General features: G+C 35.5%; 1 protein-coding gene across 11 annotated transcripts in view; it reads right to left on the bottom strand.

Moving 5' to 3' along the window:
• RAP1GDS1 (Rap1 GTPase-GDP dissociation stimulator 1) overlaps positions 1-26,907 on the bottom strand; it is a 157,066-nt gene that overhangs the window by 13,445 nt on the left and 116,714 nt on the right. For 6 of the 11 annotated variants that reach the window (XM_059065888.2, XM_067035533.1, XM_059065891.2 and 3 more), the window contains 7 exons: positions 22,187-22,312; positions 12,738-12,881; positions 11,806-11,937; positions 10,476-10,610; positions 8,984-9,109; positions 8,077-8,216; positions 1,492-1,618 (listed from right to left, as the gene is read on the bottom strand). In XM_059065888.2, coding sequence (XP_058921871.1) covers positions 1,492-1,618; positions 8,077-8,216; positions 8,984-9,109; positions 10,476-10,610; positions 11,806-11,937; positions 12,738-12,881; positions 22,187-22,312 — 930 coding nt within the window. The remainder of the gene's footprint in view (positions 1-1,491; positions 1,619-8,076; positions 8,217-8,983; positions 9,110-10,475; positions 10,611-11,805; positions 11,938-12,737; positions 12,882-22,186; positions 22,313-26,907) is intronic. The other 5 variants (XM_067035531.1, XM_067035535.1, XM_059065887.2 and 2 more) reach the window with 1 other exon arrangement.

Genomic DNA, 26,907 nt, shown 5'->3' with positions numbered 1-26,907 from the left:
ATTAAAAAGGTAGTATGACCTTATTTTTAAATCTTCGGCTCAAGGAGCCTAGGAAACACTAGATGACATCAACCAACAACAAATATGATTATGTTTTGTCATTTTAGATAGTTCTGTGGTGAGGTAAACAGACTCGGGCAAATGCTCAGCTATCAGGAAGCAGACAAAATTAAAGCCGATTTAGAAGATACTAGTTATGAAGGGCACAAGACCAGATTCACCCCAGGATAGGAAGTCAAAGATATTCTGAAATTGCTCTATCACTTTAAGCCATTTAAAAAAATCAAGCCATGAACCCCGTTTGGTATTCAATGTCCTCACCAACTCTCACCTCTTCATCATAGCTTCCCCTCTTAAAGGTGTCTGGACCTCTGGACAGACTCACATAATCTACCCAAACCATGGAGGAAATCACAGCATCTTTCACCTAAGTTAGTGACCAAAGCCACATATATTTTCTTGACGTTTTCTATCTTTAGAATTCAAGAAAATTTTACATCCTACTTATACCTGATTTTAAAAAAATTATAAATTGTTTTAACTGTCCCCTTAAGAGGACAAAAATTCAAATCTCTCATACCTGAAATCTGAGTAAATCTGACACTGAAGGAGATATACCATGTTTATCTTTCGGCTTCTCCTTCCTGGGATAAGGGTTGGTGGGTCCACTTGCCCCAGTGTGAGAATTATGGACAAAAATCATCACTGGGAACTGAGGTGATCAGTTAACAGTATTTACCCGAACGGCTTTGAACCGAACAGGACATCGCTACTAAGTCTATAGTCCTCCTTATGTAAGGCGACCTCAGACCTTACCACAGGCCATGTGACTTTGATTGTCCCCAGCTGACTATGTATCAGAGTTTGGTTCCGGAGACAAAGTTGCTACCCATAAACTAGATGCCTATGAGCTAGCTTCTCCTGAAGAATTCTGAGTAACAGGAATGCTACTGCTAGAGAGAAACTACCTGCATCATTTAGACTCTGCTTTGGGGGAATTCTGAACGTAAATACACAGAAGAGTGACTCAAAAGGTGAGAATTTAGAATGAAGGCAATGCTGTAAAGCAACAGAAACCGTGGTGTCAGAGAGGAGGAGGTTAGTAAGAGAGAATCAGTAGTAGAGATGGAAGAGAAGGTCTGGATGTCTGGAACTTGTTGTATTTTAAGTATTGTTTCACTTCTCCGTGAGGTCTGCTGAAAATGTTTTCTGTATTCCCTAAGTGCCTAAGCTTTGAGGTATTATCACTTAAGAGTCAAACTAACCTTAAAGCATTACCCTAAAAACGTTACCAAAAGAACAACCAAAAAGGACAGCTGCGGTCACAATCTATAGAACATGATTTTCCATATACTCAGATCCGGATGGGTACAGAAACACACTGGCAAAATGCTTCTAGTCAAGGTTCTGTCTGACTTCTATTCCACTCCTGTGCTTCCTTTCATCCAAGATAAAAATAGGAGAAAATAAGTTTGTCACTGGGGTACTTACCCAATTCTAAAGCTGCTATTAGTGCCAAAGCAACAAGGGCTTCATTCTGCATTATTACATGTTCACTAGTTGCCATGGTAACTAGATGCTTGATGCCACCACTTTGTACAATGGTTTTAATTACATCCTACAATAAATTAATATCACAGAATTATAAACTTTACTTTTAAACATACAGAAACTGCTTTACCATCAGTCAATTCACTGTTGAGTGGTTTTCTGACAGTGTCCCTATGAATCATTACATTTAACCATAATTTCTTTTTCTTCACAGAAAAAGCTTTTAGCTTTAAATAAATTCATCAAAAGATGACAACTTAAATTACCTAAGCGAAAAAGACCACTGCAGTTCATATCAAGGAACAGAAAATCCCAGAAGCTAACAAAGTCAAAGAAATAAAAGTGCCATTGCCCCAAATGAAGACTTACCACGAGATCAACAAAAGAGAATAAATCTTGGAATAATAATGTAAAAAGTTCTTCCTTTCAAATTTTTATTATAACAGCAGTTTTTTCAGATGCATCAGGTGAAGCTTTTTACCTATGTTGTGTGCATGTATGCATGTATGTATGCAGCCTTTTAAAACCTTTGTTGGATCTAACAAAACTAGATTACATACAAAAGGACTTGAGCAGAACTTAAATAAAAATTCTGTCTCCCTCATTTCTCGTGGTGCCTACAGCTCTGTCCTCTCCAGCAGCAGAGAGGCAGTGGGCTCCAGACTCAATAAATCCTACTGACTGTGACAAACTACTGACTCTCTCTGCATCTCAGAGACATCGCCTATGACAGCGAGACAATGTAAGTGTGCATCTCATAGGTTTTTGTTATAATTACAAAGTTATTACATGAAGAACACACATAAAAGTATACAGCAAAGGCTAGAAAGAAAGAAATGGGTACATTTATTTCTAGTACTCATTTTTGTCTTCATCTCACTTAGGGTTTTGTTGGATTAAATATGATTTAGTAGAAAGCCTCAATTTTAAAAGATTTTAAAAGTAATTTTACTACTTTTCACTATTTTTAGTAATTTGAAGTAAGCACTGAATATTTTAAGTAGCCTGTCCAAGTTACCTTCAATGGTACAAAACTGTAATTAGAAATATTTTCAAATTAATTTGCTAAAATATTGGAAAAAGGGTTTCCTTTATGCTTCTACCTTATGTAATTTTATTTATTTATTTATTTTTTTGTGGTACGCGGGCCTCTCACTGCTGTTGCCTCACCCATTGCGGAGCACTGGCTCCGGACGTTAAGGCTCAGAGGCCATGGCTCACGGGCCCAGCCGCTCCGCGGCACGTGGGATCCTCCCGGACCGGGGCACGAACCCGCGTCCCCTGCATCGGCAGGCAGACTCTCAACCACTGCGCCACCAGGGAAGCCCAACCTTATGTAAATTTTTAAGAAAACTATTTATAGACAGTATCTTTGCTTTGAGTCCAAACTTGTTTAGTGAGCAAACATTCTAAATCAATAGAGTCTAAGTTCTGAGTTTTTACATCAGTTGTGTTCTAGCATTTAATGTCTTTTCACATAAACTTTTTTAGAAAGTGAGAAACTGTCTTTTAAAGCCTTTTCTAATGAAAAGAAAGCCTCCCAATACAGTCAGCCCTCCATATCTTCAGGTTCTGCATCCATGGATTCAACCAACCATGTATTGAAAATATTTGAGGAAAAAGATTTCATAAAGTTTCAAAAAGCAGAACTTGAATTTGCTGTGAGCTGGCAACTATTTAGTATTTACAACTATCTACTAGCATTTACATCGTATTAGGTATTATAAGTTATTTATAGATGATTTAAAGTATAAGGGGGATGTGCGTAGGTTAGATGGAAATGCTATGCTATTTTTATATAAGGGACTTGAGCATTCACAGATTTTGGTAGCTGAGAGGGTGCCCAATCCCCCTCAGATACCAAGGGATGAGGGTGACTATATACTGCTTTATACTGCTTACTCAGAGGCAGTTCATTTGAAACTGATACAGAATTCTTAAAATTAGTAAAGAATTTTATAAAAATCACAAAGGAGCTTGTTGAGTAAAAAAGATCAAAAGAGATTCACAAGATACATATGCAGTCACCTACGAAGGTTCCTGGACTGTCATTTCATCCTCTCTTTTGTGATTCACCCTCAAAAGCCCACTGGAGTAGAAAGAAGGGAAAGGAATGAATGAATGAAGAAAACTTGCACATCAGAAATACCAAAAATCACCACCGCCCACCCCGACCCCTTAAATCAAAGCATAGCTTCTTTTCCATCTCACTTTTCTGGAACAAATATCTGAGTACTGTCCTTTAAAGTGCCTGCCGGGCTTCCCTGGTGGCGCAGTGGTGGAGAATCCGCCTGCCGATGCAGGAGACACGGGTTCGTGCCCTGGTCCGGGAAGATCCCACATGCCGCGGAGCAACTAAGCTCGTGAGCCATGGCCGCTGAGCCTGCGCGTCCGGAGCCTGTGCTCCGCAGCGGGAGAGGCCACAACAGTGAGAGGCCCGCATACCGCAAAAAAAAAAAAAATAATAATAAAGTGCCTGCCCTCTCTCCTCCTACTTCAATAAATGCTTACTGAGTAGCTACTCTACAGAATCACTTTGCCCGATAGAATGGAGGAAAAAAGATAAATGAAGCATTGTACTTGTGTCATATGACAAAAGAGGATTATTACTATTGACAGCTACCCTGTATGGAGAAACACCTATACACTGGACAACACTTATACAGTGGGCAACTTACAGATAGTAGCTCATTTTTATCCTCACAGAAAATCCCACTAGCTAGATATTATCTCCAGTTTATAGATGAAGAAATTGGAGCTTAGATTAAGTTATGGAATTTGCCCCAAATGAGACAGTGATTAAATGGTAAAAAGCCAAGATTCAATCCAGGCAGTTTGACTACTAGGTCTTGTTTTTAACCATTTGTGTTCTATGGAAAAGCATACACAGTGAATTCATCATAATGCCATGCCAAGCAGAGGCAGTCATTTAATGTGGTTTGAAGGGGCTCTATAAATGTATTTTAAAGTTATATTTTTAACTTCAAGACTGATATAACTGATTCACTTTGTTGTAAAGGAAAAACTAACACACTATTGTAAAACAGTTATACTCCAATAAATATGTTTAAAAAAAAAAGACTGAAAAAAAAAAAAAAGAATATTAGCATCACTCCATAGAGCAAGAAGGTTCACCTGGAGAATTAAAAATAATTTTAACCAATACACTTCTAAAAATAATCCAGAGATTACTTTAACCTCTCTGAAACCATTTCATTTATAGTAAGTAAACTGTAGATATACATAATGAGATGTTTTGTTTTCTCTGGGTATTTCTTCTAAACCTTAGATGTCTCTGGAGAGTCTTTAAGAATTTTGGAAATATTTTATAATGCTTTACAAAGTTTGAAACTATTTTATTTCATAATCCTATTTTTCAAGGAGTTTTCTTATGGAAAGGTAAATTTTGGTACATATATAACTAAGGCAAATTATCTATGTTAACAATCTCACACATTTAGCATTTATGGTCAGTTTGCTTTCAACTGTTGAGATAAATCCAGCTGAAGACTCTGTTGAAAATTGTATAACAATGTTGTTACAATGGAATGGTTTGAGATAGGCTTGAATTTGAGATAATCGATTTATAAGATTGTAGGCTGGTATAGCTACTGAATCACCTACCAAAATTTTTCTTTTTTAATATTGTATCATCAAAGCTCTCAGTATAGGTTTAAGTAAATGTTGGATGAATAAGCAAATGACTAAGTACATTTGTTTAAACAAGTTTTTAGCTTGATACTGATGAAGAATGTTTTACTCTTACAGGTTAAAGAAAAGTGCCTACTTTGATAAGAGGGAAATTTTATATTCCTATTGTAGAGGCAAATTATATTTCTTTCTCTGTTTTTGATATCTGCAGTCAGAAGGTCCAGCTAGTTGGTTAGGAGTCCTAGCCTAGGGCACTCTTTAGAGGGAAGATGTAATTTTACCTATTGGCATAAGCACAAGGATACACCATATATGGCTGAAAGGCCTAAGCCAGCATGAAACCCCATGAATCAGGGCAAACTTTTGGAGGACTGGACTCTAAGGTAGAATTCAGGGTGACTTTAAAAGGAGTAGAATATTCAAAGTATTTTAAAAGGAGTAGAATATTCAAAGTTTAAGAATAACATAAGGACAGAGCTGTGATTCACAACAGTTGGTTAAGGATATACAGGAATGTAACAAATTTGTACCTAGTGTTTAATTATTTTAAAAACTTACTGCAGAGCAGCATTTTCCAAAGTATGTCCAGTGGAATGTTAATAGATGCCTCTTGCAAAAAAGACCCACAGTTAAATAGCTAAAATTAAGGAAGTTTCTTTAGAGCTTCTACAGAATTCTAAAGGCAAGTAAAGGGAATGCACTATTATCCTAACTACTCTGACCATGAAACCCTTTTTCTTGGAACATTTCTTGGAGTTATTACTTGATAGAACATATTTTGAGAAATGCTGTTCAAACAGAATCATCTATTCCTTTAATGTTTGTTAAATTTAAAAATAACTTAAATTCATAACTCTAATCCAGAGCTCAAATAACACACCTTATATTCTAATCATTAACGTCTATGAATCAAGGTTCCTATTGCCTCTTAGTAGCAGTATAATCTCAACTGTAGGAAACATGTAAAGGAAAAAGTAGCCTATCTGGTACTGAACTGTAAAAAAGTTACAATGTAACTATAAAGTTGTAATCCCATATCATTTCAAATTGTTTTTTATTACACACACACACACACACACACACACACACACACACACGCACACACATCTAGAAAGGTACCATCCCATATTTCTCATAAGTCTTTTCTAAGAACCTACATGGTGATGGATGCTTAATGGGTATTTTATTTGAAAACTTTTGTGGGGAGGGAGTATGGTATTAGATAAGGGAAAGGGAATCTGTGATAATGGAACCCACAGAAAAGCCTCAAAACCCTCAGATCTCAGTATTACAGCATTTGAATAGCTTTGGTTCCAAGATCTGGTTATTTAAGATGATGGAACGTATCTTCCTGTGGACACATTTTGTGTCCACTAATGGTTTGGTTATACAATTCTGTCAGTTGTTAGTGAACTTAAGGTATATTATGGATTAATCAAGTCTTCGTTGGCCTAACCACCACCAAGTAACAGGAATGTATCTGAGAGTTCCAAATTCAGATGCCCAAACATGGCTCTGTTTGTTGTAATCTAGTTAACAGAATTAAGGTTTGCCTAAATGAAACCACCGTTAAGAATTCTCACAGAACGCAGCAAAGAATTAGGTAAAGACCCCGAAAAGGACAGAAGAGTGATTTGGCAGTAAGCAGGTTAGGGAATGTTAGTTCTTCCCGTAGTCTCTTATTTTGATAAATGGCGTGATGACCCCACCTGGTGCTAAGCCCCAAACCTGGAATTCTCTCTAAGAGCTCCTTCTCCTTGGACCCCACTTTTGAATTCTCTCAATCCTGCCACTCATATCTTTCTCAAATCCTTCTTTTCCATCCTCACTGCTTCTATTGTTTCGTTGTGTCAAAATGGTTGAATACCAGCCATTTCAAATGGCTTAACCCAAAACCTTAATTCAGGCCTTTATTTATCATCTCACATGTATATTTTTGAAAAACTTTGTTTTCCTCGCCCTTAGTAAGCCCTAGAGTCAGCTTTCTAAAGAAAACCAAATAATGGCACCCTGGTGCTTACAATCCTTTGGGAGCCTCCTAATTCTCTATGGAATAAATTCATACGCCTTAACCTGGCACATAATTCATCTCGATCCCCTCTTCTCTTCCCCTCTGGCCACTGTCCCTACACGCTGTGCTCCAGCAATACTGCTTGACTTGCAGTTTTCGTCTCAGACCATGCTGTTTTAGAGCTCACCGGCACACTGCTGTCTCTGCGTGGAGGCCTTTCTGTGCTTCCCTTCCCGCTGTCCTCCTGAGAGGTCCCCAGTTAACATCGAAAACATGATCCCTTCTGTGATGCCCAGACAGTTGGCCTCTCTGTCTTCTAAGTTCTATCTGAATTGGAGTATGAGGCTTTAATGCTGTTTTTATATCTGCCCTCCCACTGGACAGTTAATTCTTGAAAGTCACACTATATTTTATAATATTTACACTGTACGTACCCAAATGTTGACTGTTAAATGAACAAATGGGCCTGACGGAGCAGTTATGATGAAGAGGTAAAGGGACCACCACAGGAGTTCACTTTGCTATACTTTCTTGATACTTTCCATCTTGTCAACAATATACTTGGTCCTGCACTGGTGTCAGTGAAAATGGATGGGATTTTAGGCGCCACAGGTGAGACAGGTAGTGGGAAGGTCCAAGTTAACAGCTGCTGTTGCTGCAGGGAAAGATGCCAAGAGGTGGCATCTGACGGGGAGGAACATTCCTGTGGCCAACCAGCTGGAATAGTTACTACGGTGAAGTCAATTATTTATATGAAGGAGATTTACACAAGTCAAGGAATACCTTTACTTTTATGCCTTTTCTCTTTTCATCTTCGTTTAACCTGTTTCATAAATAAGTGGGCGGTCTCCTCCAGGACTTACTTTTGATTTACTGTGTCTTATGAGGGCGGAGAGCAGTCGGCTTGACTCCCCCATCACACCGGCGTGATCTTTGGCTTCGCACCATTCCACCAGACGCGCCACTAATTTAACATTCGCTCCCAGTTGTTCAGCAGCTTCTGCTGTAGGAAAGAAGGCAAACCACAAGGGAATGAATCACTGATAGGCAATCGAGTAAAATAATTGGTAAAGATGGAAGAGTGTGAAGGAAAATTACAGGTCTAAAAACAGAACACAACAATTTTATTAAAGCAAGAACTGAAAATATTCCGTATCTGATGGACTATTGAGATTTTCTTTTCAGTTGTGGACTTTTATACAAAAACAAAATAAACAACTTTATACTCTTTTGGTTCAGCCTGGCAGTCTGTTAGTACTCTGGAAAACTGTACCAAAGACTTTTTAGCAGTACTCTAAGGCATCAATATAGAGAAGGTTTAGAATTTAGAAATAAGTAAATAAATATAACTCATTCCAAGGATTGGTTTTCATTATTGTTTCTGTGAACAGAAAAATGATCTCGCTGTTTGCAAAACAAATTTAAAAAAATTTTGACTGTCACTGTATTGAAACTTGATAATTTTACAAGGTAAGAAAGGGTATAGAAAATTCCCAAACATAAAAACCCCTCAAGAACCACTAATAAATCAACCTAAAATCAGATTATATGTACTAATAAAGAGAAATGCAATATAATTTCCATTTAAAGTCAATTATAACTAGCATGGAAATTAATGAATGGGGTTCCAAAACCAATCTTTTTGCCTTTTATTTGTTACTTATCTTTATGATTACATAATTCTGAAAGCTAAAAACAGGTCCTTTTTCCACTAGAGGCACATTAGGACTATTATACCAAAAATGCACCTTGAGAAAGCATTTCTCTTACCCTGTGCATCTATTAACATTCTTAATGTTCCCAGGAGTTTGAACTGAACCGGGGGCATTTCAGATTTAAGAAATTTCAAAACTGCCTCTGTGACGCCAGCTGATAACATCTTTGCTTTATTTATAACTAGAGAGAGAGAAAAAAAAAAGACTGGTTAAAATGATGTTAGCATTTTTGATGATAATCATTCAATTCAATATACATTTTTTGAGTGTCTTATTATCTTAAGGCCCCATGTTATATTTTTCTACTTAAAACAACATCGTTATTTTTCTGTTAATTTTAAGAATGGGACTGGGAATGGAGGGCTAGGGGATAAGTATCCTATTTGTCTACAGGAGCACAACATACAAAATTACACTTACTTGCTTTTAAAACCTGATCATAAACTAATAATTTGTAAAGGAAATCTGACAATGTTGCCTTCTTATTTATGAAAAGCACAATTCCTCAACTTTAATAAATGTTTCTTTTTACCTCTGTCCTTGACCCAACTGTTAATATAGATATTATAGACATTAATAAACAATATTAATCTGCTACATGAGCCAAATTGATTTTATATAGATTGTATTTTCATATAGTTATACTATTTTACCTAATCAGAAATTTACCTTTAGAAAGTAGAATAAAAGGATAGTTTCAACTATATCCTGTATTAGTTACCATGATAATGTGATTTCAAAAGCCTTGTAATCCAAAAAGGCACATTACGGCTATTTTAAAAAATTGTACGTCTGCTCGTAGGGAAAATAAATTCTTAAAAGTCATTCTTTAAGGGATTCTGTTAATTGATACCATTATCTTACCTCAGCTGAAGATGCTTAAAAAATCTTAACTATACAATATGATGAAAATCTAGTAGTTCACAAAAAGTAATAGAATATTTGAATAATCTGAAAAAGGAAGATTATACTTGTATAATCTCAGAAAACTTCTTTAACATATTATCTCCATTTATTAGTAAGAAAAATGTAAACAATCTGAAGACTATTTTTCTTTTCTTGGTCAGGGCAGGTCCACAAATCACATAAATATCTTCCCCAAACGACAGATTTTTATCTCTTACACGGTTGGCTCCCATTCTTTTTTTAAAAAATTAATTTTTATTGGAGTAGAGTTGATTTACAATGTTGTGTTAGTTTCTGCTTACAGAAAAGTGAATCAGTTGTACATATACATATATCTACTCTCTTTTAGATTCTTTTCCCGTATAGGTCAGTACAGAATATGGAGTAGAGTTTCCTGTGCTGTACAGTAGGCACTATTGCTTTTTGAGCTATTGACCTTAGCTTTGATGTTGTTTCAGAGCAGTTTCTATGACTGAAACCACGAATTTCATTTAAATAACAGATTAAAAGATTGGACTGCACTGAGAACAAGATAAAAGCATGAGCTAATAAAAAGGATACTGATACAACTGTCTCAAAGCACCCCATCTCATGGATGACTTTTAGAATAAATCTCATTGGCTCCCATTCTTAAGTCTTACCTGGAATGGCTAGGTTTCTGAGGGCACTTAGTGCCGCGTGCTGCACAGTTACGTTTCCATCTTCTACATGTCTGTCCAGTAAACCCATAAGTTTTTCTACAATTCCATTGTCTACCATATGGATACAATTTCCATCTAAATAAAAACAAAAAACATTTTTTTCCCTCTTTACAAATATCTATAAATATTTTGTAAAACGGATTCCTGCCCATTATCTACATTAGGGAAAATGGAGCTATAAGAAAATAAAATGAATTCCATCTCCTTCTCACATCAGATTTACAGATTTTTTTTGTTTGTTTACTGACTGAGAAGTCTGATTATAAGATTCTTAAAATAGATAAAATTTTAAAAACTGGCCAAAATTTTCAAAACTGGCCAAAAAAGTCTCTAGCTGAGTTCCTGATAATATATCAGAAGATGAGTAAGTAGAAACCACATGCTTAAAATGTCCTCCAATAGTTTCCATTTATAGTGAAGTATGCCAGCGTTCTACGAACGTTACAGTGACAGTACTCTACATTTTGTCATCATGGCTGATATTTAAATTATTTTTTAAAGACAGAATTTCTGAAACATTTATAAAGCAGAGAGAATATTATAATGAACTACTATTTACCCCCCATTTAGCTTCAATAATTATCAATATTTTGCCAGTCTTAATTTCATCATTAAGAAGTTAATAATGGTCCCCAAAAAGAAGGAAGGAAAAATGGAATAAGTCATCTATTATAACATGCTATAACAACAGTTAATACTCAAATAAAATCAAATTAAAAACAAAAATAACTCATATTTCCTAGACACAGTATAAGTTTCTAGAGGGAACAGCAGAAGTGTCAGACTTCGGAAATATACATGGACGTCTGGTGCCTCTGAAATATTATTTAAGTAAATATTCTATCCTAAACCAGAGGATTACCCATGCTTAAGTTTTATAGACGTAAGAGTATAAATGAGGCACAGTAATGAATACTCAGATTATTAAATCCAAAATAAAATCACCAGGCAAAAGAGTATATCCTCCCAGATCAGACGTTTATTAGAATGGGACTCAAGTTTATTCATCTCTGAAGTACAGAGTACTCAAAAGAAAGACTTCATAATCACTGTTCATGACCTTTAAACTGTTAGAACTTAGATGAATTGCATAAAATACTTTGTTGGGAAAGTCAATATTAGTATTTCAGATTTCTGAAAAATTAAGGTAGTATTACACACAGATACTGCACATGCTTCTGAACTGTTTTAGGTTTAGTATACGTTACGGCAAAGCAAAATTTAAAAATACAGAAGGTCTGATTTAATAATCAGATAATCATATGCTTACCATTTCTGGCAAAATTTGCAATTGCCAATGCTCCAGCAAGCTGTAGCTGGTGGTTATTTGATGGAATCCAAGACAGTACCCTTTGAAACACATTACCTTTTCCTCCTTCAAATAATTTCTGCATGGATTCATCTAGAGGTAAATGCAACAGGTAAGAGGAAAATACTTAGAAGTAACATATCCATATTCTTAACTGAATACCCAATTGGGAAATCACTATTGATACTTTACAATCTATAATTCACAAAGGGAAAAGTAATGACTCTATTTTAAAAATAAATTTATAAATTTATTTATTTTTGGCTGCGTTGGGTCTTCATTGCTGCGCGCGGGCTTTCTCTAGTTGTGGTGAGCGGGGACTACTCTTCGTTGCGGTGCGTGGGCTTCTCATTGCGGTGCCTTCTTGTTGCGGAGCACAGGCTCTAGGCGTGCGGGCTTCAGTTGTGGCACGTGGGCTCAGTAGTTGTGGCTCACAGGCTTAGTTGCTCTGCGGCACGCTGGATCCTCCCGGAACAGGGATCGAACCTGTGTCCCCTGCACTGGCAGGCAGATTCTCAACCAGTGCACCACCAGGGAAGTCCCAGTAATGACTCTTTTTCTAATAACCTTTTAGCAGAGACAGGACAAAAGGGCTTAGAATTTTTCGAGTCTAAGTCCCAAGTAGCCATCTCGCTTTTAGTCCTTTGGTGCCACAGCTGTCCCTTCTATATGACAGCTCTTTAAAGACTGGAAGATAGTAAAGGTTCCTCTTTTCCAGGTCCATTATCTCTAGTTCTCTTCATGATGTATTTAAGGTTTCAAAATCATCACATCAACAGGATTAAATGTGACAGGAAAATGAGAAAATGCCTAATATCGTATTTATAAAAGAGATGATAAATTTTTAAATATCTGACAGTCATGTTCTTTCATTGACATAAATTACAACTCACCTCCAAGAAGTAATAAAACCATTAGATCTGAAGCGGTTTTGAGCTCAGCAATATCCTCCTCTTTGTCACTATCCACTTTCTGCTGAACAATCTCTAGCAGACATTCTACCAGGCCTGCTTCAACCAGCTGCAGCTTAATAGCATCTAAAGAATAATGTGAACAAAATAACCAAAATTTGAGATGAAATAGGAATTCTGGTATAAGCAATTTAATGTAAAGAATTATAAAAAACCAAAAAAATGCATGATTTAGATAACACACCTCTGAAGATTTGAGTTTCAAAAGGGAGTATCTGACAGCGCAGCTAAATACACAAAAGCTTTATTTCATTTCTATTTGATACGATGTCACTTTTCACAATGTCTGGCAGCAACTAAACAAATTGATTCTCAGCTCTGAAGGTAAGTAATATCATTCTACTGTTATTCTAGATATTATGCTCATATTTAAAAGGCAATACTATAAAATATAGCACACTGTTTAAAATAAAACACACATAACTGTTAGATAAAGTTAAAACACATTCACTAATGGCGTTTGAATACAAAGATACTAAAAAGAGGTATTAGTAAATTTCAAAGTATATCACAAGTATGTGATATTTGGATCCATATTTGTACAGATGTTATTTTCCTAAGGCAGTTAATTAATTTGTAACTTACTGAACTTGAAAGTCATGTTTTTAAAAAACGCTTCAGGTTTTCATTAATTTGAAGCTTTCTTGGGTGATGGGTACATGATGGTTCATTATACTACAATCTCTCTACATCTGAATAGGTTTTTTTTTAAAAAAAAAAAAAATTTATTTATTTATTTATTTTTGGCCGCGTTGGGTCTTCCTTGCTGCGCGCAGGCTTTCTCTAGTTGTGGTGAGTGGGGGCCACTCTTCGTTGTGGTGCGTGGGCTTCTCGTTGCGGTGGCTTCTCTTGTTGTGGAGCACAGGTTCTAGGTGCACGGGCTTCAGTAGTTGTGGCACGTGGGCTCAGTAGTTGTGGCTCGTGGGCCCTAGAGCGCAGGCTCAGTAGTTGTGGCACACGGGCTTAGTTGCTCTGCGGCATGTGGGATCTTCCCGGACCAGGGCTCGAACCCGTGTCCCCTGCGTTGGCAGACGGATCCGTAACCACTGCTCCACCAGGGAAGCCCCTGAATAGGTTTTTAAATTTTCACAATAAAAGTTGAAAGAAACAAATAACTTTCAAGTTTTCTGATGGATAACTAACAAACTAAGGCATTTTAGAGACAGAATTTACATACCAATTATATTTTAAAAAATTATCTTCATCGCAAGCTCTGTGAGCCTATCAAATCAATATTATTTGCACCACTAATATCTTAAATATTCTTTCATTATAGAACTTACTTCATTGAAGATTTTATATTTGCATCCATATCTGTCTCCCACAATATACCTCATTCATCTTTGTGTTTTAACCTAAATTGGCCTACTTAAATATTTTGGGTATACTTGATACTGCTTAAGATATATGATGATCAATTGACCTCAGAAATACATTTGCTACACATACACTTTTTAATTTAAATTTTATTTTCTAGTTGGTTTTTTTTTTTTTTAAATTTTATTTTTATTTTTTTTTTTGTGGTATGTGGGCCTCTCACTGCTGTGGCCTCTCCTGTTGCGAAGCACAGGCTCCGGACGCGCAGGCGCAGCGGCCACGGCTCACGGGCCCAGCCGCTGCGCGGCATGTGGGATCTTCCCGGACCGGGGCATGAACCCGCGTCCCCTGCATCGGCAGGCGGACTCTCAACCACTGCGCCACCAGGGAAGCCCTTTCTAGTTGGATTTTATTTTAGTCTTCAGTTTCCCTAAGTTGTATATGCATATATCTACAGCAATGGCAGTTCAAGCTTTTTATTTGGAAGAAACAAAGACTGTTTTCATACTTAAGACTTGTTCTTTCAGACAATTTTAATGTGTAAAAATTTGGCTTTTTTCTATCACTAGGATCGCTGATATTCTTTAGCATATTATTTCAGAATACCCAGAATATTCAACCTGTAATATTTTTTTAAATGGTATACTTGCACTGTGCCATGCTGAAAGTAGGGCGTTTCCTTGGTTACAGAATGACAGAAGTAGAAATGTGTGGCGACTAGAATTGAAAGCCACAATGAAAAAGCCTTAAAAATACAAAAATCCTTGAATTATACAAATCCCAGTTTAAATGTTGGAATCACTCTCCTTTGCATACAAGGAAAACCAAGGATGATATGCTAAGGCTAGTCCAGAAACAAGTTTTCAAAAGTATCATTCAATCCACAGCACAGTTATAAAACACAAGTGAAGACAGTGGAGGACAAAACAAATAAGAGATAAAAACACTGTTATTTTGAAATATTGCAAGGAAGGGTACAGGTCATTCTCTGGCATAAAATTGACTGAAGGTCACTATGCAAATTTCCTATTTGGCCAAACCACCAAATGAGAGGAAAAATAAATTTCTTCCTAAAGAATAAGATCTAGGGCATTCAGAAGATTTAAAATGTGTCAGGATTAAAGTTTACAGATCTTTCCTCTCACAGTTTAACTGTAATCACATATATATGTGGGAGGCTTAAATTGCCTTATTAAAAAGGATGAATGAGGCATTTTGCCAAAGCAGACAGACCAGCACACACTGATCAATACCATTCTGCCCAAGGACATCTATCTTTATCACCACCGTTTGCACATATACGTACATATATGTACACACATGTATCATATATATGTACATGTATATCTGTATAAACGTATATTTGAAAATCTTTTCTAAGTGGTGAAAAAATCCCACAAATGCAGCAGAGTGCATAAAATATACGTTACTCTTAATTATTATTATTAAGTAAATAACTGTGTAACTATCACCTAGATCAAGAAATTCATTGCCAACAACCCTGGAAGCCCCTCTGTACTTTACTTTTTTCTATCACATATCTCTCCCTTTCAAATCACCACCCTTTTTAAGGTAATCACATCCATACTTTTATAGTTTCACCAAATAATCATTCCTAAAAACTATAGTTAATTTTAGCTTTTTTGTAACTTCATATAAATGGAATCCTAAAATATGTATTTTTCAGTGTTGGCTTTTTCCTTTTAATATGTTTATAAGATTCATCTACACTATTGGTTATAGCTGTCTTCATTCTTTCATAACTGTGTATTTTTCCATAATATGGATATACCATAATTTATTCATTCTATGTTAATGGATATGAGTTGTTTCCATTTATTCATTATTATAAATAATGCTGTTATGAACATTCTTGTAATGGCTCCTGGTGCACAAGTACCCATTTCTGGGTATACACCTAACAGTGGAATTGTTGGCTCGCAGGGAAGGCATATCTCCGACTCAGTAGATATGTTCTCCAAATTGTACCAATTTACACTTCCATCAGCACTGAATAAGTTTCCACTGTTCCACACCTTCATCGACACTTGGTATTATCACTTTCCGGTGAGTATGTGGTGGTATTTTATTGTGGTTTTATTTTGCAGTCCCTGATTTTTAATGAGTTGAGCACATTTTCATGTGTTTATTAGCCACTTGGATTTTATCTTTTGCCTTCTTAAATCGTTTGCACATTTTCCCACTGGGTTTTCTACATTTTTCTTAATGATTTGAGGGAGTTTTTCTATATATGGTACACATCAGCCCTCTGTTGGTTACATGTGTTGTAAATAAGTTCTCATCTACCGTCATGCTTTTCACTCTTAATGGTGTCCTTTGAGGAATAAAAGTTTTTACTTTTAAAATAACAAAATTTATCAATTTTTCCTTTATAGTTACAGCATTTTGTGACTTAAGAAAATGTTCTGTACTCCAAGGCCATGATGACATTCTCCTATCTCATATTTTAAGATAAACCTTCTTGTTACAACACTTACATTCAGGTCAATAATCTATCTGAAACGAAATTTAAAAAATAGTATTGGGACTTACCTGGTGGTGCAGTGGTTAAGAATCTGCCTGCCAATGCAGGGGACACGGGTTCAATCCCTGGTCCGGGAGGATCCCACATGCTGCTGAGCAACTAAGCCCGTGCACCACAACTACTGAGCCTGCGCTCTAGAGCCCACGAGCCACAATTACTGAGCCTGCGCACCTAGAGTCCATGCTCCACAACAAGAAGCCACCGCAATGAGAAGCCCGCACACCACAATGAAGAGTAGCCCCCCCACTCATTACAACTAGAGAAAACCCACGCGCAGCAGCGAAGACCCAACGCAGCCAAAAATAAATAAAAATTTAAAAAAATTTTAAAAATAACAAATAGTATTAAGTGGGATTGTATGAGTGTCTCCAACGGTAATTCTTTCCATTCCCAGCACTGTTTATTAAAAAGATTGTCCTTTCCATATAGTTTTGCAGTGACACCTTTTTTTCTTAGTAAAATAAACATCTACTAATGCATCCATTTGTTTCTGGGCTATCCTGTTCCACTGGTCTTCTTGTCCATCTTTGAACCAATACCACATTGTCTTTTAAATACTACAGTTTTATCAGAATGAAGTTTTATTATTGTTATGCAATAAAATCAGTTCTGCTACCTTAGTCTCTTTCACAGTATCTTGGCTATTCTTGGTCTTTGGGATTTTGATGAGAACTGCCGTAAGTCTTCAGATCAGTATGGTGAGATATGAGATCATTACAAAATCGAGGTTTCCAATCTATGAAAGTGATATAGCTTTGCACTTATTTAGATTTTAATTTCTCTTGATGACTTTCTACAGATTTCTTATACCTTTTATTTTTTTTCAAATTTCATTTGATGGTATTTCCAAGATGACATTAAAAAGTAACAATTCTAACTATTTACTGCTTAAACAGGAAAAGTTTCTTAAAAAGAATAACACCAAAATTGTATCTGTTAAAAGACTGTCTTGATCTCATACAGTCCCACCCTCTTCTTGAAATTGCAACACAACCTCTAGATTTCACAAAAAGAAATCCAAAATGTGGTATCTTCATAAAGAAATGGCACACAGATCTATGTGTTTTACCCAATGGCTTCAATAGTTTCTTTGTCTGGGTCAGTATTGGTTTCTGCAGAATTGGAATGCTGTCTGGGATAACGACTATGGGTCATCTCTCCATTTGTAAGTTCAATCAAATGAAACACTTGCTTTTCGAACAACTAGCAAAGAAGAAATGAACAATGAAATCCAGTATTTGCTGGATATGAGGGTTGTTGACAACTAAGAATAAATAGAATAAATAATTAAAGTGAAGTAGGCTTATATAACAGAATGTTATGCATAACTCTTAAAACATATTGTTGAGCAACAAAAGTTAAGAATACAAGGCAACTTATAGAAAAATGTCACTTGTGTAAATTATAAACAGATACATTCATGAAACGATATCATACAATTTCACATAAGCATACACAAACACATCTATTGAATGCATTAAAGTCGAATCCTCTGGTAAATGGTATGCCTGAGCAAGTCAGTGGTGGGGAAGGGCTAAGGAAGAAGGCTAAAAGGAGAGAGATCTTGTTTAGATTACACATCTTTTATTAGTCCGTTCTTAAGTATTCCTTTTTTATTTTTTCACCACACCGCACTGCTTGCAGGATCTTAGTTCCGTGACTAAGGGTCAAACCCAGGTCCCTGGCAGTGGAAGCACGCAGTTCTAACCACTGGACCGCCAGGGAATTCCCTTAAATATTTCATTTTTTATACCATAGTTAACAGTGTATTTTTAAAAATGTATTTTCTGTTTTTGCTGGTATGTAAAAATACAGTGCTTTGGGTTTTTAGATGTTATTCTTTGTCTTATCTGGCAACCCAACCAAATTCTAATTTTAAAAATTAATCTATATTCTTTTGTATTTTTGATATATATATAATCATATCTATGAATAATGATAGTTTTATTTATTTCTTTCCTTTTTACTCTACAGCACTGGATAGTTCCTACAATACAATAAGAAATAAAAATGGGGATGACCTTTCTTATTCACAGTCTTAAAAGGAAATGCTTTGTTATACCACTCAGTATGATGCTTTCTATAGGCTTCTGGTTATATATTCTTTTCATTCTCTTCTAGTGATAATTTGCAAAGAGTTTTTAAAAATCATGGAAGGATAGTTAATCTTATAAAATGCTTTTTCTGAATGACAAGATCATATGATTTTTCCCCTTTATTAAGTTTTAATGTGATGAATTATATTGATTGCATTTGGAATACTAAACTACTTTATATTTCCAGAATAAATCCAATTTGGTATGATGATTAAGTTTTAAATATATTATTGGATTTTGTTTGCTAAAAGTTTATGGGAAGTTTGGATCTATGTTCATGGTGAGACTGGCCTTTAATTTTTATTCTTGTATTGTCTTTGTTGGTATTTTATTAGCTTCACAAAATATATTGGTGAGTATATCTGCTTTTCCTATTCTGGAAAAAATTTAAGATAAGATTACTCAGCTTTTCTATTCTATATCACCCATACCTGAAAATGTATTGGCATCAAATTTTCATAACATTCTCCAAATATCTGTAAGATCTGTAGTGAGATCTCTGTTTTCTTGATTTTGGTTATTGTGCTTTCTCTCTCTTTTTTTCCTGATTAATCCTACTAGGGATTTACCAGTTTTATGATGTCTTTTCAGACTCAACATAGGCAAGTATATGCTTATATTGCATTACATATATTCTATTTTATTAATTTCAGTTCCTGTATTTCCTTCCTTCTATTGTAATTTCTTTGGGTTTCATTTGTTTTCCCTCTCTCAATTCCTGAGATTAATACTGAGCTCACTGATGTTAGCTTTTTTCCTTTTCTATTATATTCATTTAAAGTGAAAAAAAAAATCCCTCTAAGTATGGCTTTACCTGCAACACACAAGATTTGAGATAGTGTTCTCATTTTCATTAGTAGAAAAAAGTTCTAATTTTCTTCATGATTCTTCTTTGATCTCTGAGGTATCTGAAGTGTATTTCTTAATATCTAAACAAATGGGGATTTCCTAGTTATCTTTTTATTATTAGTTACTATTGTAATTCACTTAGATCAGAGAACATACTCTAAGATTGCAATCTTTTGGTATTTTTTCCATAAGTATACATGTTTTAAATGTTTCATTATGTACTTGGAAAGAAAGGGCTCTGAAGCAGGGTGCAGTATTCCAAAATATGTCCATTAAATCAATTTTCTTAATCATGTTGCCCACATCTTCTATATTCCTATTTTTCAATCTTTTTGTTCTGTAATGATTTTTGTGGATATTTAGGGCGCCTCATAGTTCTGAATATTTTTGCTTCATATCTTTTGACATAATGTACATTTTTATAGCTTCCAAAAATTGGACATTTTATCATGATAGAGTCACCTTCTTTATCTCTACCAAGTCTTTTAATATTAGTCTATTTTATCTGATATTACTATGACTACCTCAGCCTTTTTTAGGTTTGAATGGTATATTTTTTTCAATCTTTTTAATCTCAACCTTTTAAATCTCCTCATACTTAAGAAGTGTTGCTTGTTTTAAAAAAAGCTGGTTTTTAAAAATTCAGTTAACGATTGGTCTTTTAACTAAAGCATTCAGGCCACATATATTTAATGTAATTAATGAAATACTGTGTCATAAATCTGGCATATTTTTTCTGCCCTATTTTTACCCCCTGTTCCATGTTCCCTTTTCTCTCTGCTCTTCTGTTAATTAGGATTGATGGGGTATTAAAACAAAAAAAACTTTCCATAAATCCTTCCATTAGTTTGGTAGTTACACACTGGTTTTAAAAATTATTTTAGTTCACCTTAAAATTTGAAATCATTTATTCACCAGAATCTAATAGTACATTCCTCCATGTAGTACAAAGGTCTTGGGACCCTTTAACTACTTTTACCTCCCTCCAGATTTATACACTCATTCTGTGGTGTATTTTAGATTATACACATATACATTTTAAACTTCAGTGAATTATTTTTATTATTTTATATATTCAACGTTCATGAGTTTACACACATATTTACTGGGTTTCTTTTGCTTCCTTCTCCTCCCTTGTACCTATAACTGTCCTTCTGGATTCAGTTTCCTTTTGTTTTTGGAATCATTTTCCTTTTTTTTTTTAACAAACATCCTTTATAATTTCCTTTAGTAAGGGTATATTGGTGGTGAACTTTCAGTTTCTAACCTGAAAATATCTTCATTTTGCTTTCAGTTTTGATGGGTATTTTCATTGGGTTTAGAATTTTAGACTGAATTTATTTTCTTTCGGCACACAGAAGATGTTCGTCATCTGGCTTTCATTGCTACTATCGAGAAGTTAGCTGTCAAACTTTTGCCTCTTTTAAGGTAATCTATTTTTTTCCTGGCTAGTTTTAAAACTTTTGTCTTTTTTTTTTTTTCAATTTCAATATGATGTATCAAAATGTGTATTTCTTTTTATCATGTTTTAAATTCATTGGGCTTTTGAATCTTTGATATCTTTCATAATTTCTGGTAAGCATTCTGACAAAATTTCTTCAAACTTCTGCCCTCCCATCTGCCCTCCTTCTGGGACTCCAAAAAATGTATATGAGACCCTCTCACTTTATACTCTGTACCTCTTATTCTCTCTTATGTATATTGGTTCTTTTATTTCTCTATATTTCATTCTGGATTTTCTTCCAATCTATCTTCCAGTTCACTATTTCTCTAATTCAACTATATTTAATCTGCTGTTAAACTCATCTATTAGGTTCTTAATTTTGGTTGTATTTTTCAATTCAGGAATTTCCAATTGCTTCAGTTTCAAATCTGTTATTCATTTCACTTTTTATAGTTTCTAGCTTCCCTCTAAAAATTTTCAGCTTGTTTTTAACTCTCTGAACATAATAAGCATACCTGTTTTGAATCAATGTCTAATAATTCCAGTATCTGGAGATTTGCTGCTGTTGCCTGTTCTTTGTGCTGATTCTTGCTTACAATGTCTTGTCTCCTCATGTGTCTGGTCCTCTTTGATTGTGTGCTAGACACTGTATTTGAAAAATTATTTATATGGGATGGTTTGCTTACTCTGGTTCCCTCTTATTCCTAGAGTGTATCCCTTAAGACTTTTTGCTCAAAGACAGGAATAGTTTATCAGTGTTCACACTGTTGGTAGGCCTGGTACTCCAACTTTTATGACCTTTTTGCCCTGCAAGGGTACGTAAGTGGAGTTCAGCCTATCAGCTGCCTTTTCCAGATTGGCATAAGAATGTGTAAGCTACAGAACCATCTTTACCAAGATTATAAAACCAAAGAAACTTGGAAAGTAGCTTTGGCCAACGTAGATACAGTTATGCAGTAGATAATGTAGCTGAAGTTTGAGATACCCAAAATAAAACTTATCACATCATTAATTTAAAAAAAAAGAATTTTGAGTTAAATAGCTGGCAATTAAATAATATTAGAAAAAAATGGAAAAAGCCTACATGATCAAAAATCAAGAGATGCATTTATTTTCTCACCATTTTCTGCCAATGGAGCAAGAACCTCAAACACCATTTCCCTCTTATCATGGTCTATTTGTTTCTTGAAGAGTTTTACCAGCTCTTCAGCAATGTTTGTACTGGCAAACTGTTCCTTACTTGACTCTGCAAAAAACAAGAGGAAAACTTAGAGTAAGCAAACAAAATTAAGCCCAGAAATTGTTTTCTATTACCTTCAATATTTGGTCATTTTTTACCATTACTGATAAGTACAAACAGTCTTCAAATACAGGAACAATCAAAACCATTTAAAAAAATGCCCCTGAAGAGGAAAAACATCTAAGTCTTTAAAGAAAATGTTCTGGCCCAATTTTATTCAAGGCTATAAAATAAACGTTCACTAGCATAACATATAGGTAATCACAGCAACAGTAAAATTACTGTTATAAATTCATAGTTTCAAGGCTTTTTAGTCAAAGAAGAAAAATTACTCATAATAGACTGCATTTTACATTGCTGAATTAAAGGTGACTTGTCTTTACACCAATACAGTGGTATACTTTTGCATTCTTCTTGACATGCCTTTCTAATTTATTTATTTTTAAAATTTATTTTATTTTTGGCTGTGTTGGGTCTTCGTTGCTGCGTGCAGCTTTCTCTAGTTGCGGCGAGTGGGGGCTACTCTTCGTTATGGTGCACGGACTTCTTATTGCAGTGTCTTCTCTTGTTGCAGAGCAGGGGCTCTAGGCACGCAGGCTTCAGTAGCTGTGGCTGCGTGGGCTCAACAGTTGTGGCTTATGGGCTCTAGAGCGCAGGCTCAGTAGTTGTGGCGCACAGGCTTAGTTGCTCTGCAGCATGGGGGATCTTCCCAGACCAGGGCTTGAACCTGTGTCCCCTGCATTGGCAGTTGGATTCTTAACCACTGTGCCACCAGGGAAGCCCCTGACAAGTCTTTCTATCAAAGGCCAATTCCTCATTCCCTCTTGCCTCTTCACCGTCTCCAGCCTCTCACTCTAGAGCCTCATCATCACCATTTAAATGTGCTTTAGTATTTCTCACAGAAAAATAGCAATATTAAAAACAAGCACCTTCCCTTTACACCACTTTTATTCACTACCATCCAATCTGTTCCCTTTCACAAACAAGTTTCTTGACAGCATTGTCTACATACACTGTCTTTACTTTCTCAACTCACATGCATTCCTAAACCCACCTCAAACTAGTTTTGGCCCACCTCTACATTCTGCAGTCTCCTTTGCTTGCTCCTCCTTCTTCACCAGACCTCTAGAAATTCTATTATGGTTCCTTGGGACTTGATCCTTTGCCTTCTCACCTTTTTGAGCCTTACACTCACCCTAGGCAATCTAACCTCTTCCATAGCATAAAATAGCACCTATATGTTGATGCTTATATAATCATATCTCTAGCCCTCTTCTGGACTCCAGGCTATTTATTTAACTAGCCATTTGACATCTCCATTTGAATATCTCTCTAGCATCCAAACTCCATGTTTAATGTGGACTTTTGATACTCCCCTGAAATCTGTTCTTCCTCCAGACTTCCATAATTTAGTGAAGGAACATGCCACTTACCCATCTGCCATGCAGGCAGAAACCTGGGGGTCACTGCTCACTTGTTCTCACTCAAATGTACATCCAAAGAATAACCAAGGTCTATCAGTCTACCTCCAAAATACTACCAGAATCCAATCCATTTCTCTCTAAGTCTCTTCTCAGTTTCTTTTGCTGCATCAGATATCCTATCAATTTATCTAGAAGTTTCTTTCACAGAATTCTGACCAAATCCAACCTAGATTGGTTGCTCTCCATTTCTGTGGGGTACAGCTGACATCCTGGAATTTCTTTTTCATTACCTTGATGGATGCTTTCTTCTCTCTCCTGTATCAGATACTCTATTATCTATGTCCTTTCACCTTCACATTTTTAGTTTTGGTGGAGGCATCTCCAGCAGCTTCCTGAGAAAGCTACTATGTACTGTGTATAGGAGATAAATATTTTGAAATTTTGACTGTCTGAAAATGCTCTTTCCCACCTAGAGTCTATGCCTGTCATTTAAATTAGTTCCTTACCCCGTTCAATTACTTCCTCATACTGGCAATTATCATAATTTAAAATTATATGCTTATTTATTTGTAAATTCATTTAAAAAATAAATTTCCATCTCACCCACTAAACTATAAGCTCCTTGAGGGCACGGACAGTGTATAGTATTTTAACCACCATAAATACAGTGTACAGTATAGTGCCCAGTAGAGAGCAGGTGTTCAAAAGAAATTTATTGATTGCATGAATGTGAGTGAAAGAACAAGTAAATGAAGGTAAGAGCGATATTCTGCTCTCTAGTCTCTGGTAAATCTCTGTCAATATCAAATAAAAATATTACAAATTCAACTTTAAAAGAAAATGGAGAAACAAATTTTTATATGGCTTAATACAGTTTTGATTCACTCTACTGTTACACTGCTTTTGGCACATGTACCAGATCTATGCCAAAATGATGAGAATCCACTGCAAGACTTGTAAGGAGGATTCCTTAGTGCCACAAAAAAGGAGTATGGGTGAAGCATCTTTTCTAATAAGCTACCTAAACCCTCAGAAATCATAGTTTACAAACGTCAGCCCACCTTACCCTAAAAGGAGGTTAGTTTGATTTAAATAGGAATGATTTAACTCCTTAACGCTGGTGGTTACTCCTCTGTTTCAGACAATTCTTCAAGTAAAATGAAACATAAAATCACAGGTGAAGTAGATAGACATCATTTATCTAGTTATGTGCTATTACTCTTTTCAAAAAATAATAGTTCTAGCACTCTTTTTTTCCAATCCATATTTTATTCTTCTACTTATTAAACTGAAACCAAATCACTCCTGCTAAGTAATTCAGGTCATTTGCCAGCACAAGGAAACAAGGCACTATGATTAACACAGGAATTAATGAAAAAAACCTGTACTTATCTTGCAGGTGGATACAGAGAAGAGATAGCGTGAATTATGATTTGGACATTATATTTGAATTAAATGCCATGGATCCTTAACAGACCTTTAGCAAGAAGGCTTATTTCCTAAGCCTTTTTTTTTTTTAATCAAAATTATATATAAGTTTAAAGAGTTAGTCCTAATATTTACACTACCGGCAGAATCAAGTCCCCCTTGCCCATTTCTTCTTCAAAAATGAGCACATAAAGCTCTTTTAGCTAATTCACTGGTATTTACCTCCAAATCTTTAAATAACGTATTTATATTAAGTTTTGATTGACGTCCCACTATGAAAGATGAAGCACTAGCTTTCTTTTCTTCTTGCCTCCACAATACCCTCCATCTTCTCAATGTAATTATACTGTAATTTTGGTTATTTCAATAATTAGTGTTTCAATGATACACTATTTCATTTGCCCTGGAATTACTTTATTTCCCGGGAATTTTTTTTTCTCATTTACTTAGTCAATGTACTTACATTAGTTCAACTCCACACTCTCCGTCAGTTGTCTAGTTTTCTCTTAATAAGCTCATTCACTTTAGGTGCTCAATCAATTTCATCTCGTAAAGAATTTCCCCAATCTGGACTGGTTGCTCTTTGAAAATAGGCCATTTGGGGCTCTCATGTCACCATAATACTAGAAACTCCTATTTTACTGTTGGACCTCTTGTTTCCTGATCCCTATGTAGTCTTATTATTTATATCCCTTGTTTTGGTGGGACACATCTCCCAGTGGCTTCCAGGAAAGGTGTAGGATACCAATTTTGAGACATTCATGTTTGACAATGTCCTTATTGTAACCTCAGACTTGACTGATGGTTTGCATATAGAATTCTATATAGGAAATAATTTTTCCTCAAATTTTTGAAGGCAATATTCCATTTTCTTCTGGTTACCAGTGTTGTTTTGATACATCTGATGTCTACTGATTCACAATCTTTTTTATGTAACTTTTTCCCCTCTCTCTGGAAGTCTGTAAAATATTCTCTTTGTCCCCATTATTCTAAAACTTCACATTGATGTGCCATGGTCTGGGGGCCTAATTTTCATCTGCTAGGCTAGGCATTTGACAGATTCTTCCAATCTGGAGAAATATATACTTTAGTTTTGTGGTACTTGAGTTATATTTTGTCTTTATATCTTTAGTGAGCAAAACCACACAAATTTCTGCTATTTAATATTTTTATTAAGAAATTTTGACAAAAAGTAACTCTAGCATTTAATGATATGCCGTATTCAGAAGTGTGTGATATAAATGTGATATGATCTTGATCTTTACCTGTGTCAATAAAATAATACTAGGTGATTCGCTAACTCATGGGCAATAAAGCCCACACTGAAAAGAGAAAACATGTATCCTGGGGCATACATGTTTTATTTCAGTGTTGATGTATAACCTAGCTATTACATGAGCACAACAGACTCATGATATATACTCTAGAAGTCCTAGTAAATGAAGAAGTATTTCTCTTTTATACTTTCTTTCTCCATATGGGGTAATGGCAGTAACAGCTGGGACCAGAGTATGGAATTGGACCACACTAAATTGGGTGCATATCCATCTTTTAATACAGACCCAGGTCTCCCTGTATGCAGAATAGAGGTGGTCTATACAATTTTCCAAACAAATCCTGACACCTTAACACAGGTAGCTCATATTAAGTGGTGTCTGTCTCTGTCACAAAGGTTATGACATTATCAGGGATTATAACATAATTTCTGTTTTAATTCTACAAACTATACTAAACTCAAACTCCTACATT

The sequence above is a fragment of the Kogia breviceps genome, chromosome 6 (assembly GCF_026419965.1).
Source record: "Kogia breviceps isolate mKogBre1 chromosome 6, mKogBre1 haplotype 1, whole genome shotgun sequence".
NCBI lineage: Eukaryota > Metazoa > Chordata > Mammalia > Artiodactyla > Physeteridae > Kogia > Kogia breviceps.
This window is presented reverse-complemented; position numbering and strand designations above follow the sequence as displayed.